This window comes from Dicentrarchus labrax, unplaced genomic scaffold (genome assembly GCF_905237075.1).
Source record: "Dicentrarchus labrax unplaced genomic scaffold, dlabrax2021, whole genome shotgun sequence".
Lineage (NCBI taxonomy): Eukaryota > Metazoa > Chordata > Actinopteri > Moronidae > Dicentrarchus > Dicentrarchus labrax.
The window spans coordinates 9325539-9342056 of NW_026136705.1; the positions used below are offsets into that span (position 1 = coordinate 9325539).

Consider the following 16518-nt stretch of genomic DNA (forward strand, 5'->3'; position numbering starts at 1 on the left):
GCAAAACAAGCTTTTTAAAACCACCGATACTGCAGTCAGATTGTCCAAATATTTTTATACTGAACATTTTTTTACCAACATTGCCCAGTTTTCAGCACTTAGTATTTCCATTTTCTACTACTTCATACTTAAACTCCCCTACATTTTAGTGGGACATGTTGTTCTACATTTATTTTACAGCTAGTTACTGGGTACTCTGCAAAGGACAAAGATTGCAAATATTATATATATTACATTTACGTATATATGTATGAGGTATCTGTATGTATGTACATATGTGTAGACCTACAGTATATTTGTGTGTGTGTTGTGTGTATGTATGTACAGATATTTTGAGTGGATGCTGATGCCCTATACTGCATCATTTGATGGAACAATGAGACTTTAACTACAAAGGCAAGCTTTCCTCTTCTTTCATTTTTTTGTCTTGTCCTTGGATGTGTGGATTTGACTAAATCATTTTTTTTAATGTGTATAAAATGATCTGGAATCATCTGGAATATTTGTATTGGATGATATAACAATGTGTTCTGCATTTGTAGATTTCACTCAGTGTAAACATCATATACTGTATCTTGGACGTCTTGTGAAGTGAATGAGAAAATGTTGTACTATAGAGAAATAGCTCTACAGAAATTTGTCAAAAGGTAAACAGTGTCCAAAACAAGGCACAAACACACACATCTCCTTCTGAAAACATACAAAAGTTTAATTTAAATATTGGCAGACAGATGATGCCATTCGTCATATAGACAGGTCTCACTCTTTATTCCTTGCAGATTTATTGCACATGGATTACGCTGCTCTTTAGAAGAAGTCACAATGGTGAAACCACAGGAATTTGCTCTTCAAATGACAATCTTAGAATTTACCACCCATCAATTTGACACAAGCTTACTTATTTTGATGATTCCCAGGATATAGTCTATACTCACATACTCTTATTTTACAAAAGTATGAGTGACACCCTCAAACATAACATAATACCAGTAATAAGACCGGTATAATCCCTTCCTTTTCAATTATCACCAATGGCATGGATACAAAGAGATCCACTTTATACCAGGTTCATCAAACATCAGGATTTCCATCCACAAAACTTCTCCATCTGTAGCTCAAAACCTCTCCATCTGTAGCTCAAAACTTCTCCATCTGTAGCTCAAAACTTCTCCATCTGTAGCTCAAAACTTTCCAAAACGCTTGAAGATACAATACATCACTGTGGTTTTTGTTGCATGGACAAAAACACCCCCATTCAGACACCAGTTGGACAAGAAAGGGAAATCAAACCAAGCAGCACCATATTGGAAAATTCTCATATCAAAGGCATTCAAGGTAATCAGCAATACAAAAAGTGCATCAGAAATATTCATTGAGGGACAGGCACTAACAATAGGCTTCTTCCACTCTACAGAATACAATTAATACTTTATGGCATTATACAATCACAGGCACACATTTATTGTGTGTTCACAATATAAATCCACCCTGTAGAATTTCTTCACTTTTGGCTTTCATGCAGTAGAAATACATGCATCTGTGGGGACAACATAGGTCTTTGGCTCAATTAATCTTTGGGCTTTTTATCCAGTGATAAAGTGGTACCTTCCACTTGCATTGTTTGTGCGTTCAGCATATAGTATCTTAAAGAGCTTAGGTAGAATTATGTTGACACATAAGTGAAAGAAAACATTGGCACTTCGTTTCAGTCCTGCATGTTACCTTCCAGCTCCATCTAGTGGAACTCACCCCCCTCTGCACTGATAAGATTCCTTCATTGAGAAATATAAGAAACAACAAAAAGGCACACTTTTTGATGTGAGATTTGATGCAACTTTGTCCAACCAAGACTGTTTAAACCTGATGACAGTAGCAGGGAGAGGTGACTATTCTCAAACCTGCCATTTCCTGAGAAGGAACAGTGCTTGTGTGTGTTTGTGTGTAACAATGCAGAGAGCAAAGGTTTTCTTTAGCAAACATGCTTGTGTGCAGAGTTTGCAGTCCAGAGATAATCCAAACCGGGCACCAAGATTGGATATAGACAGGGTGGGAAAGGAGGACGGGGGGGTATTTGAGGATGCTGCAACAGTTCAGAGCTTCAACAGGGCCCCCTGGTCCTTTCACTGGATGTGCAGGACGTCACTCTCTTTCAGGCCAAACCGGGTCTTGTATTTGTCAAAAAGGCACTGGAGGGACTTGATGTACATTGCATGGTATAGCTCCACCATCTCCTCAGTCGGGTCCTCAATTTTTGGCACTGTGATCGGCTCCCCAACTAAAACAGAACAGGAGACGATTAAACCATCAGTGTTAAATAATACACTCTTGTTGGAAGTTGGATAAAGCAAATACTGATTTAGTCTATTCTGCTAAGCTTTTGACAGTTTGTTGGTCATTGTTAAACTGTACCAGAACAGCAGAGTATTGGGGAATTTATTTTAAAGGTAACTAATATGTACCTCTCTGAAATCACACTAAGCAAACTTTAGCAGACAAACCTACCTATGGTGGTGATAGGATTGCAATAAGGCACGATGCCCCACGTGTTGCCAAAGAAGAGGCCACATCCATGGAAAAGGCATGGGGCAAAACCTAAGATCTTCTGTAACCTCCTTTGGAGATACCGCCAGTAGGTCCCCTCCTCGAAGATCACCTGCTTGTAGGCATCGTTCTCTCCGAAGGAATACACTGGAACCAGGTCAGACCTGAGGAAACAGAGGAGGTAACTCAACAACTGTCCCCCGAATGTACATTGCCCAGAAGTATGTTTCTAACAAAGTAACATGTGAATTTCTAACATTACCAACAACAACAAAAAAAAATAAGTAAAATATATCATATATAAAAAAACATGTCTAGTGGTTGAGACCTAATAAATTTAAACAATAAAAAACGTTGTAATACAGATAATACATCTTTTCAAAAACACAGAAAAGCTATTTACCAAGCTTTCAGACACTGCCAGTGTTAAGACAGAAACTTTACAGACTTGTTCTGTCATTGTTTATATAACCTAAATTATATTCCTTGATATTTTTATTGTTATATTACAGTCATAACTCTCTAATGGCTACCCTGGCTTTGAAAACAATTATCACACTTAAAGGCTCACTTGAATGCAAAGCACATCTGTGATTACCACCATACAGAGCTGAGTAATATACATGTCTCTACAGGAGGGCAACTTAAGTTGCAACACAACAAAAAGAACCATCCAAAAGGAAGTTGCTTTTGTTGTAGCTTTTTGTGTGCAACGTGTTAATAATCATGAAACAGTTGATCTTGCTGGTCACGTAGGCTGACTTTTGTAGTTTCCAGTTGCAAACATTTCTCATGTTTGTGTGGGTTATTGTTGGTGAACCATTTTTGTCTTGGCTAGGTGTAACAATTATGAAAGGGCTTGTGTAATCAGGACATTTTCTTGATTAATATTAGTTTAATGTGCTTTTGATCTGTAGCCAAGTTTGGAATTTAACATTTGACCAGAAGCCCAAACACATTCAAAGAAAGTTTTGAAACTAGAAAACTTTCAGAACTCTTCATTTCATTTGCAGATTTGTTCCATCTTTTTTCATTACCACTTGTTCCCATAATTTTTGGCTTGTGATCCTTTAAAACCATACAAAGTCAAGTCACAACCCCTCATCAACGGTTATATATTTCTATGAGCTGTGAGCACTTTAAAGAGTCATCTACAATTTACCTTCCCAGGCTGTTTAATTTGAATATTTTTTCAAGACCTGAATAGATAAAACAATGCAATATTTTACATGAAATAAGAAAAAATGTCACAAAAAATAAACTGTATATTTTTGTTTACCTTAGCATTCCTATCTTGTTGATGATCTCATGACCCCCTGGGAGCCTTGTTCTATACCACTGGCTTTGGACAAGGTGCTTTTTTGATAAATTTGTCATTATATAAACCTGAGGCACTTTTGCCTCAATTTTCCTTACAAAAACAACTTCAGTATCAGTTGTTATTCAACAGATTTAGACATACAATTCTACTTTACAAGCATCAAATCCGAGCCACAAAAGACCCAGAAAGAACTGAAAGTGACCTGAATTCACAGTCCAGGCTTAGTTCAGCTGGAACTCTAACCTAGTAGTTATGCATGAAGTTACTGCATAACTGCATGTCTTTTCTAGCAAGCTCTAAGCTTCTTTGGAGAAGATGCACCCTGAGATCAACAGCTATATTTGAGAAGAAATCAAGCTTGTTTGGGGTAGCAAGACAAACTGGGTCCCCTTCTCTTTATATCACAGTTTGTTATAGTGTTTACTGCCAGCTTACACAGTCTGCCCCTTCCAAAAGGGTACTGCAGGCCATAAGGAGCTCAAAGCTTTATGAGGGACAACACTGCATATTCATAAAAGATTTGGTAATGCTCTCTTGTGAGGTAATTTTCGACCTGTGAGTAATAATCTTGGGTTTATTCATTCCAATGAGTCACTACAGCCCTGAGAATGATATCTTCATGTTCAAAACAGATTTGTTCAAGGCTATGTTTGGTCGCTGTAACTGCACGTGTCCTTTTGTCTGAGTGTTGTGCAGCCAGCTCACCCTTTCTGTAGGGCCAGCCTCACAAAACCTTTACGGTTCTTCAGGGTGACAGAATTCATGCCAGGAGCACACTGCAGAGACTCCGCTGCCCCTCCGACAACGATGACCACAGCATTTCCTGTCCCGTTACGTGACAGCAGGTAGTCAATGGAGTTCCTGTTGACTGGACAGATACCTGAGAGGGAAAAAATATGTTGAAAGATAATTAAAATTGAGGTAAAAAAGCCATGTACAAGAGGGAATACGCTGTTAAAATTAGTAATTCAGTTCAGGAGCACTGTTGGCCTTTTTGTAGAGATGGAAAAAAAACATTGTTTCAAAACAACAAGTAATTTGCAGAAAAGATTGTTGCATTACAGATTAGAGGTAAAAAAGGTCACAAAGAAATTCCTATGAAGGCTGTTTACAAATAAAACACTGAAACATTAAAACTAGAAGGCCACTCAGAGAGCAAAGACCTCCGCCAAGGCCGATGCAAATCTGCACACCATTCACTTTAAAAAAGGACCAGTGTGTAGGATTTTATTGCATCTAGCTGTGAAGTTGTGGATTGCAACCATTTGAATACAGCTCAGGAAAATCCCGTTTGAGGTGGCCTATCTCACACTGTTAATGAAAGTGAAAAATAATGGGAGTATCTGCCTGGTGATTAAAATCTGCTGCAACATTTAATGGGTTCTTCTCTTCCACCAAGTTTCTCCAAAATTGGGTAAGTAGTTTTTGTATAATCCTGCAAACAGACAAACAAAGCTAAAAAAAAAATAACGCCTTGGCGAAGGTAACAGCATGTGTAGTATCTATAGGCAAAGATGAAGCCTGAACAGCAAACACCTTTAGAACAGAACAATTGAAGCTCTATCGACCAGTGCAATCAGCTGATCCAAGTAAACAGAAGCTCTTTCAGCTGTACAATATGACAAAGGTCCACTCTCGGTCAACAGATACAGATATCAACTTTATCAGACATTACAAGATTCCAGTGGCTTCTCAGATCATCTCACCTCCAGACATCAGGTAGTCTCGAAGGACCGGCAATCGGAAGTTTCCTGCCAGGGTTGCCAGGGAGGGCTTGATGCCTGGGAATTTCTTGGAGAAGCCTGTGGCCTCTGTCCCAAAGTTGCAGAAAGCCCCGAAACAGAAGATGCCGTGGGGATGGTAGCCAAAATATGTAGTTCCGGCTGGGCAGCAGGTTGTGGGTTTTAATTAGCTGGAGGATAATAGCACAAAGAGGACCAGTGTGAGGCTGATTTCCATACGAGGGGCACACTGCTAGAACGGGAACATCTGACAGGAGAAATGTCATATTAGTGAGTAATGGGGCTGAAAGGGTTGAGATTAGAAGCTGTGTGCCAGTTCCATGATAAACCCTTATTATATACACAGTATAAACGACAGCATATACCCATCTCATGCCTGGTGTTATACATATTCCTGCAGGGTTGATTCTATTCCTGTATCTGTTTGTTTATTTGTTTTGTGTTAAACTCTTTGTAACATTGTTTTTGAGATGTGCAATACAAATAAACTGTATTATCCAAAACATGAGAATAATCATTATAGTATACTACTGTTTGCAGTTGGTACACAATAAAGCAACACATTTGACCATTATATACTAATTATGTTGCTGCATGCTGCGATTGTTTTCATTATCGATTAATCAGACGATTAAATGAAAATGAGAAATGCTCAGTTTCCTGAACTCCAAGATGGTCCAAAACCCAAAAGATTACATTTACAATGCTACAGTGCAGTGGCAAAAACCTCAAAGAGACAGCAAAATGTTTTTCTAAAAAAAAAAAAAAAAAAAAATATTTATTATTTTTTCAAATTGTAAGAGCCTTCTCTTTTCCTTTGTGCTTTTTCACAGCAGCCATTTTGACATGAAATAGTAGGGTAAAGACAGGTGTTACCAATGATATCAAGGTTCCAAATTAGTGTGGCTGAGCCTTTTCAGTGAGCCAACATGCACAATAACAGCACCCTGACTCTGTTCGACCTGAATGGAACCTTGATTAGTATCATTAGTAACAGTTCTGTTCACAATACTATTAAATGTCAAAATGGCTGCCCTAAAAAAAAGGTCTATAGGCCATCAACAGTACACTCAAAAGTCTGGGTTTTTTAAAACGCTAAAACAATCAATAGATTTGGTTAAACTTTATCCATAATGTTAATAGGTTTAGCATGGCTTTGTGTACTGTAGCTACCACTTAAACTGTGCACATGTGACTTTATATGTATGGATGTGGCTATGTATAGGAACATTTAGAGTATTTGTCACTGTTCCTGTGTGAAGACACTAAATACTCAAGGCATAGAATTAGTATGTAGTTTGTATCTGGGACACAGTTGATGTTTTAGTCGAACTAGGACATGCTTATCAGCTTAAACCCGACATGACTCTCCTCTGTCTGCTCATGCAGTCATAAAATAATAACTCAGTATACGTGTTGTGCACCTGTTCATACTGGCAGTACAACTTTAACTTCAAGCATTCAGCATTATTTTAACCACTTGGTTGCATGTTGAAGTTGTAAAACTGCTGAATCTCATTGAAACTTTAACTGTGCTCTGCTCTGCACTGTAGACTTAGATCCATCACAATGTGTACACAAAGCTCCCTCAGTAGCTGGTCAAACACAGCAGTTGCATAACCACATTAGCAAAGGAGATCACATTCAAAATCCCCATAGTACCGCAGGACTCCACCTGGCTAGCTGGCATGGCAGACGTAAGGTGGTTACAGTGGCACCAACACACATTTAACACCTTGTACAGATTTAGGGGAGACAGTAAAGAGACTGCTTACTGTAAAAAAGCACCAATATTACAGAAGAGTCTTTGTTTCTATTGTCGAGGCAGACTTCCTCAGACATTCATGTAACTGTTCTCATAACAGTCACACTTCAGACTTCTTACAGTCCTTTGATTTTTAGGCTGGCTCGGACTTTGACCAGTTGGCCTCCAACTCACATTAATAAAAGTCATATGTCTGTGATAGATGGTGCCCTACAATCAACTGATGGCCCTGCAGATATATTACAATTATTGGACAGTAAAAGTATCACTTAATGAACTTTCAAATTACTTTTTCACCTCTGTTTGAACTTCAGCTATAGACTCAGCCAATGTCAGTAGCTACTGACTAACATTTCAACAGCGACAGAAAGCTAAAGGTTTGCACAACAGCAAAGAACAACACTGTCTTACAGCAATAGTAATAATTTATAGTTTTCTTAAAAACGTGTCACTGAAGTGTCTGGGTGACAAAAGAGTGATCTCAACCTGCTGAGACAAACAGACGGCTACATAGTACACACAGTACAAATCAATGTGATGAACAAAGTTCAGCTGCAAACAGTAGGACTTCAGATTCCTCCCCCTGCAGTTACAGCCCTCTTTCCTTTCTTCCCTTTGTACAGTATAAGCTCATCAACCCCTGAGCAGACCATTTCTCCTTGCACTGGAGTGCTTTTATACACTGTAACACTGTCAGTCGTTAAAGTTTCATTTGATATCATCAGTGACACGTTCAGTGAAGAAATGATGGAATCAAACTAGCGGTGTCATTAGCATTCTGAGGAAACAACAGCTAAAGCTAGTTCAGTAACAGAGGAATACACAACATTACACCCTGTCTTTTATACATGGGTCAACTTTGTTTTATGTGACAGTGTGGGAGGGCGATATTGCAAGGACTGTTTGAACTAGGCCTGCAACAATTCATTCATCAAGCATTTTGTGTATAAAATGCCACAAAATATTGAAACATGTCCATCACGTTATCTTCTTGTCTTATGTGACATGATCAAATGTCTTGTGCTGTCTGAAACCCGCAGATATTCACCGTACAATGATACAAATCCAAGAAAAGCAAAATATTTTTGTGGCAATCCACTAATCAATTACTCAATTAATCGTTGCGACTCTAGTCTGTACAAAGGTGACGATTCAATAAAATCCCATGACTCCTGACTGAGTCATGCAGAATATCTCAAGGGATACACATCCTCTCTTCCAACCTTGACCTTTGGCTTCTTGCTGACAGTTCACTACTGTACAGCGCCTCCCCCAGCATGCAGCGTGTGTATGGCTCCTGTACCCTGAACCTGGGCTGTCCTCTCATCTAAAGATGGAGTGGGGGACACCTCAGGGCAAAACAAGCTTAGCACTGCTCCTTAGCCTATCAGGTAGGACAAAGTCTAAAACTCAACACCAACGTCAAACCCTCATCATAATCAACATGGGACAAGGAACAGCTTGGTAACCGGCTGATACCCCATCCACCTCTGATAAGGTTATCTATAATGTCAAACCTGTGCACAACTGGGAATTGACTATCCTGAGCAAGAGTTAGAAAGCAGTAAGAGTACATTGTGTACGATTGTAACAAAATGCACAAAGCCGCGCACATTTTAATGGTTCATTTCTACAAGAGGCAAATCCGGACATCCTCTTCCGTTCTCTTGAGGTTTCAAGTTTGGGGTTGGATACATTAGTGATGGTACACCTAGAAACTGACCAACTGAGTTACCTACCCTGATTGGAAAGTGGTCTCTGAAATATGTCCACACTGTCCAGCTCCTCACCCAAGAGGACCTCCTGCCACCTGGAACATTACAAAATCAATTTATAACATCAAAACTAGAGGTGAAACTATTAATCATTTCCATAAGCAATTAATCTGGTAGTTTTGGATTATTCCATGAATGAATTAATTATTTATTTTACAAGATGTCCGGTGGCCATTCACAGCCCAAGGCAACCTCTTGAGATTGTTTATAAGGCTACAACAGGAGTTTCCATTGATTAACAATATAACACTAATCCTCACAACTAATGAAACAATAGATGTTTTTGGTTAATAAATAACAAACACAATGATTCCTATATTCAGGTGATTATAAACTAATGAAAACATACCTAATAATAATAATATTACATTTAATTTCTAACAGCAGGTATATATTTACCATGTTTACCATCCACATTTAGCTTCTTAGCATTTACTAATCAGCACTAAAGACAAAGAACAGCTGAGGCTGATGGAAATGTCATTAGTTTTGCAGGTATTTGGTCATAAACCAAAGTATTAGTTTAGCACCACAAGCCAGCACAGCCTATATCCTCTTCTCTGAGTCAGGACTAATTGTGGTCTTTCTGGTATGGACAATTTAGAAGCTAAACAAACACCCTCTAAACATAATGCAGTCATTGTTTGCATAATCATACTCAATAGTAAGTATATGCATTCATTAATGTGCCACCATTTGAAAATTTTAACCATCAGTAATTATTGTTTAATGGTTTTAGATCCCAAAATGGATCAAACAAAAGCAGCTTCTGATATATCATGCATATGGTATACATTTTGCATCATCATCAAACCAGGGATTTTTCTTCACATGGGGGTGAGCTATAAGGTAACACATTTGATTGACATCTTGTGTCTTGCCTTGTTTCGGGGTGTTCCAGTCGACGATGAGCCATGCGGTGTAAATGGCAGCGATCAGCCAGCAGTCGGTGCAGAACATGTAGATGAGCAGCACAGTGCAGGCAGCACCTGGAGTGAGAGAGGAGAGACAGTACAATCAAGCATTTAAATAGAAAGGACTGTTATTCTTAAATACAGACAAAGTTTCATAAAATACAAAAGCTAAAAGATTGTGTTCAAGGCCAGAAGAGTAATCAGGAGTCAGAAACAAGTGTGTGTGCAGCTCAGAGATCTGACCTCCTTATTATAAAACTAATGAGACTACAAGCTAACTCTTTAAGTTTCTATGCTTTCTTGCAGCTTAAGTGAAATACACAGCAGCATCCACACACACACACACACTCACCCATGACTAAGAAGCTGATGACCCACTGTAGCACAGAGATGACCTGCAGATGTTTTTCCATCTTGGATCTGCAGGGCCAGAATGGCGTGGGCAGGTCCTGCAGGGCAGAGAGGATGCTGGAGCCGGTGCCTGGAGACAGAAAAGTAGACAATAAAGCATAAAAGGAGAGTTTTATCGATTCTGTCAAATATCGATATAACAAAAGATACACTTACAGAAGCTTAAGTAGATGAGGAAGAGAAGCATTTTGGTGAGAAATCAAACTGAAAAGATGCAGTTAACACACTCCTAGTAGTAACATCCCTAGTCCTGTTTGAGCTAAACCAATCCAAAAAGGTGGACATGAAACAAAACAAACTGATTAATGATTTCCTAGAACACGGTCAAAAAATGCAACCAAGCAGTCCTACATATAAATGTCAGCCAGCACAGCCTCTGCTACTCACCAGCCCATAAAAGTGAAGCAAAGCAGCTAAATGTGAGGAGACCGTGTACGAAGAGGGAGCATAAAGTAACGGACACATTACCAGCGACTACAGCTAGTCAAGCTCATACTGCTGAAAGCCAATAAGGAGGAAGATCTCTCCCCTCCAGGAAAACACTGCCGTCTAATCCCACAAGTGTTCACTGAAAATAACCCAGCAGCAGGCTGCTGGAGGTATTACCTGTAAACTATAATGCTATGACTCCTTAAAGGCTATCACTGCTTGGATCAACGCTGCTGACTGATGGAAGGAGACAGAGTTGACCGGGATCCAATTGGCGATGGCTAATTCTGCCCACTTATTACAGTGCTCTCTGAGTCCCAATGGGAGCGAGATCAAACTGGTCACCAGACCAGAGAGGTACACAAACACTATCAGGGCCTGCAGAGGTGAGGTCTTAAAGTTGCTAAGTAGACCACAGCAACTAATAACCCTTTCAATGTACATATAAGCATGTCAGTTTTGTTTTAAGATAAACCTGAACAAATGTTAGCCTATACTTTACTTTAAACTACCAGTGTGGCATATTGACAGTTTTCCTGAGCTGTCACCAGTATCAGTTTATTGACACTTCTTATATTTGCAAATTGAAAGTCTGAATTTCTGACCCAACACAGCCAAGGAGTGTCATCAGTGAAACAGAGGATTTTATCAACAAAGCAGACAATCTATTTCTGTACCAGAATATCCTTTACAGTTACATTGTCCAAGAAGAATCAATAATTCACATTTTGGACAATCACAAATAATCCTTCATTTAGTTTGAATTTTAGCTTCAACTGCAGAAAAATACAAAACACCCAAGAACTGTTACAGGAGGCTGTGTGGCTCAGGTCCTCTACATGAATCAAGATTTGTATGTAGCAACTGTGCTTTACTGTTCCGTGCACTGCATCGATGGCATGTCTGTCTGTCCTGGGAGAGAGAGCTCTCCTCTGCTGCTCTTTCTGGGGTTTCTTCCATTTCCCCCCAATAAAAAAAAAAAACTGCAGTTAGTTTTTTCTTATCTAAATCGAGAGTCTAAGGACAGGGGGTGCCGTACTGTGTAATGTACAGATTGTAAAACCCACTGAGGCAAACTGTCACAGAGCACAAATCAAACACTGTAATAATGATATTCTGTGGTGAATCTATAAATCCCTGACTTCATTGTATCTTTAATATCCTTTAGTGTCACCTACAGGGGAACATGCAGTGTCTTTGTAATACATAACAGGGATCATATGACTTGACAAAGAAAAAAAGTTTTGAAGTTTTGTGTTGCATTTGTGCAGTTTTCCTCTGGAATGATATTTGTTATTATAATAATGATGTTATTTTTACAGAGTGCGTTACACAGAATAAAACAGCATGACATATCAAAAGTAGCGTACCGGAATTGTTTGACCACCTCTGTTTGTTTGCTTGCTGCAGCCTCTGTTCATTTATCAAACCACACACAAAAAAAGACCCGTCTTACCTTTGAGGACGCCGGAGTATGCAGCAAGAATGGTCTTCATGGTTGGGCCTTGTTTGGACGGCGAGGGTGCCCGAAAGAGAAAACTCGGATGTTGGCTTGCTGTCAGGATGATACAAGTCCTGATGGCCCTACAGCCCCTGGGTCAGCACCGCGTTCAACTGCAGCCGGCTGCAGCGCCGAGCGGGCATTTAATGAGCGCGGGGAGGAGCCACGGACACGGACGCAGGAGCAGAGCAGTGTGTTAGTAATGCGCCGAGGAGCGTGGACGTGAGGCGTCCTCCCTGTGCAGCAACACGTACACCTGCAGGTGGGGAAACCCGGGATCCTGAGGGTGGCCGCTGCGCCTCTCTCTCTGTGTATTTATGGGGAAAGTCACGTGGGTCAATTGTGGGTCAACATGTATTGACCATTAATCCTGCCTCATCTCTCTTCATACAGGTGTGAGCATGAATCTCTGGGCTGAATGTTGTTTTTTTACAGTCAGATCTCTGGTATATGTTCAACAGTAAGAACACTACTCTGTGATCACTACAAGATCATGTATTTATTTATTTATGTGGTTATTTGGATCTTTTATTTCATTGTGATGTTATATGTTATAACATATTGTTCTTAGATTCTGTTCTACTTACTACGTACTACATCTACTTTATTTATGGTTTGTTTATGGTTTCTTCTCAATGGCCAGGTAATACAGGCTTTATGTAATACTGTGCTTGTATACTGATTTCACATACTCAGTCAGCAGTAATGTTATACTGCTTTCAATTCGACTTTTATGGAAGGCCTGAAACGCAATGATTATGTGTTTAGAGTATTTTAATCTTTGAAAACAGTTTTCTAAGTTTCAATTTTTTTCACCTGAAAAATCATTTTTCAATCATTTACATATGCTAAAAAAAAAAAGCATGTGAACTTAGAAAAATCATCATGAGAAAAAGAATGTCACATGCCTTTAAAGGTTTCCATAGACTTTTGTTTAGTGGTGTCACTTTACTTCTTCTAGAGGAATGATAGAAGTTTGCTATCAATTTAGGGAATTACTTATTCAGTGCTCAGTAATATCCTTTGATAATTTAACTCTCACATTATGAAAAGATGGCAGCATTTATAGCCTTACACAATACCAGGCACGCCTGATGGGATTGTAAAAGCCTTGTCTCACATGTTCAGTGGCAATGCAACAAATTACACTCTGACTGGATACTGTATATCAAGGCAATGCAATCTCCTTCAAGCCTACAGGTAAGTCCAGCTCTCTGTGGCTTCTGCCAGCAGGCACTGCAGAGACCCAGGACCCCAGGACCCAGGACTAATATACAACTGAAGATGTCAGTATTTAGATCTATGTAAAATTTCACTCCACTCATTCTGCAGAAAAATGGCCCCTGTGACTGATATAGTATAGTATTATATTTTACATGATTTGATTAATACTATTGCATCAATGCAGTTAAGAAGATCTTTACTGTTCCAGCTTGGCAAGAAGCAACTGGAGCAACTTTTAGCTGCTTTATTTAGTTTGGTAGTTTAATCCAGTGGTGGCCAAACTAGGGATCCAGGCCCTTCAAAGGGTCACCAGACAAATCTGTCGGGTCATAGGAGAGAAAACAAGAAAAAAACAAAGTTCTGCCACACGTATTTGTGTATTTTATTGGGACTAATTTCTAATCTTTGCTTTTGTTGTGAAATATTGGATAATTATTTAAAAGGCACCGATAAGTCTAGAGGGGAAATTTGGCAGAACAATGTCAATATCTGAAACAAGACTAAGGACTAGACACTGCTTTTTAGTATGGAGTCAAAAAGGTTAGATCTTCTTTAAGGCATTGTATTTATAAGATCATTATATTGTTTAAGTAAAATATTAATCTGAAACATAACCAGTAGCTATGTCTGCCAAAATAATGTATTGCAGTAAAATAGAATATTTCCCCCTGAAATGCAGTAGAAGTAGGAGCTGAAAGTAGCAGAAAATGAAAGAACTCAAGTACAAGTACCTCAAAACATTTGATTATGTATTAACTCACATCATCAATATACAGAAACAGAAAATTGAGGCATTCAATGAAATACACCCTCAGGTCTAAGATTGTGTGTTCGCTTGATGTGAGGTTTCTGCTGAAGTCATGATTTCCCAGAACTTTCTGAGTCACAACCCCAGTCCATGTCCTTGTCCCGTATCACTTTATCAAATTAGATATTATAGCCAGTCTCTGGCTGGAAAAATCTTTTGCACTTTGTATCTAATGCAGTTCATCCCAAAAAGTTGAACTGATAGCACATCTAGTGGGACCAGGCCAAAGAATCATAACTGCTTTTAGATGAAATCAGTCCTTGACACAAGGCTGCTGTTGAGAAATGTCAATATGTAACAATTTGGGACATCAGTGATGTAATCATGTAATTTTACATTATAATGTCAGCAGCTCACTAATATTCTTTATGTTTATGTTATTTATGCTTCAAATGGCTATTTTGGCATTGATTTTAATTTATATTTCAAACCTTTTCAAAGTGTGATCAGTTCAAATGTCTAGTTTTAGGTGCCGTCATGTCAGTTCCTTAATTATTTCTTCATGTGTAATGCAATGACTCAGTTAACCTCACCTGCTGACACATGCTACTTAGTGTTCCACATTCTTACATAATTCCTGTATAGCCTGCTGTATCTGTAGAGTAGATACCAAATTATCTGTAGATACCACTTTGTTATCATGCAAACTTCCTTTCTGTATTTGTTTTACTTGAGGACTTAATAAGTACTCATATTTTATTTGTCTTAATACAACTCTTCATTAGTTTCACCTCTGTGATTCCTAAAAAATTTCAAGCCACTGTTGTCATATACTGTATATATATAGCTGTATTGATGTCGGGGACCGGAACTTCATTTATGTTTTGTTTTCTTTCAAGAAAAAGCCAAGATAAGATATGACCCAAAGGAGTCAGTGAACACAACACCTTGAATCTTCTGTACTTTGACCAATGTCTTCAAAAATAAGTCAATAATGCTGTTATCCTGACCTCACTCACACCCACCCATCAGGAATCTGAGACCAAACAATTACGAACTGTTAGCAGCTTTGTCCATACAATGTAATCTACTGTATGTATACACTCTGCACAATAATAATATCATTAATATCATTATGTCTCCAAAACTCAAAGCCTGACCCATAATTTCCCATCAATTGTGTCATGTTAAGATTGCAGCTCTGCAGGAAATATAAAATGTACCCTCAATCTATAATATATTATCTTTTAATAATGATGAAATGTCACTATCAAGTACATGAATGCTTGATTTATTGATTTAATTATTTGTTTCCTTAATATTTGTCCTAATTTAGCTAAGGAGATTGCCAAAAAAAATAAAAAATAAAATATTGATCATGTGGTGAAACCACTGACAGATGTTTGTAATCAGTTTCTACAAACTGTTATATTTAATTTAATTAAATTAGCTAAAGTCATACCTATGAGGCTGGAGATAGACATGAATTCTCTAATTATTGACCCGTTTTTTTGTTGTCACAGTTCTGTAAAATATTGAAAAAAATATTGCATAAAAGACTAGATTGCTTTGTCAAAAAAACATAATATACTGTACGAACATGAATATGGTTTTAGAACTAATAGGACAACTTTGTTTGCAGTCATGGAATTTCTTGAGGAGATATCAACTGCAAATAAAGACTAGGGGGTATTCCTGGATCTTAAAAAAGCAATGGCTGATGGTTACTTTTTGGGTTCCCCAGGGCTCAGTGTTGGGCCTATTGTTGTTTATTTCATTCATAAATAATATATGTGAGGATTCCAAAATATTAGCATCAAATACAGATGCTTTGGCAGTCTATAGCATTTGTATTTGACGACCTTGGAGCATGAATACCACTTTTTTCCCCCCCATTTACCATAACCCAAAGCGTGCACTAGTTTACTGGTGACTAGTTGGTACTGGACAGGTGGTTTAAGATGCTTACAGGTGATGGGTGAAGGTAAAGAGTCACATTCATTCTCTGTCTGTAAACTTTTTAGCGCCTGTTTCTTTTATTTTTGAATATATAATTATTTGTCTCTTTTGGATCACAGTGCTGCTGTAAGTTTTTCTTTTACTCAGCATTTTTATCAGCCCAACACACACACACACAACTCTTGTCC

The 16518-nt window shown here is 38.5% G+C and overlaps 1 protein-coding gene across 1 annotated transcript; it reads right to left on the reverse strand.

The window, feature by feature from the left end:
* Positions 1-685: 685 nt before the first annotated feature.
* On the reverse strand, positions 686-12679 carry dgat2 (diacylglycerol O-acyltransferase 2). The gene is given in 9 exon segments (XM_051401908.1): positions 686-2275; positions 2503-2705; positions 4568-4742; positions 5569-5731; positions 5733-5774; positions 9109-9179; positions 10026-10133; positions 10411-10539; positions 12355-12679. Coding segments are annotated over 9 exon segments (1086 nt in total). The 5' UTR covers positions 12395-12679; the 3' UTR covers positions 686-2120.
* Positions 12680-16518: the final 3839 nt, after the last annotated feature.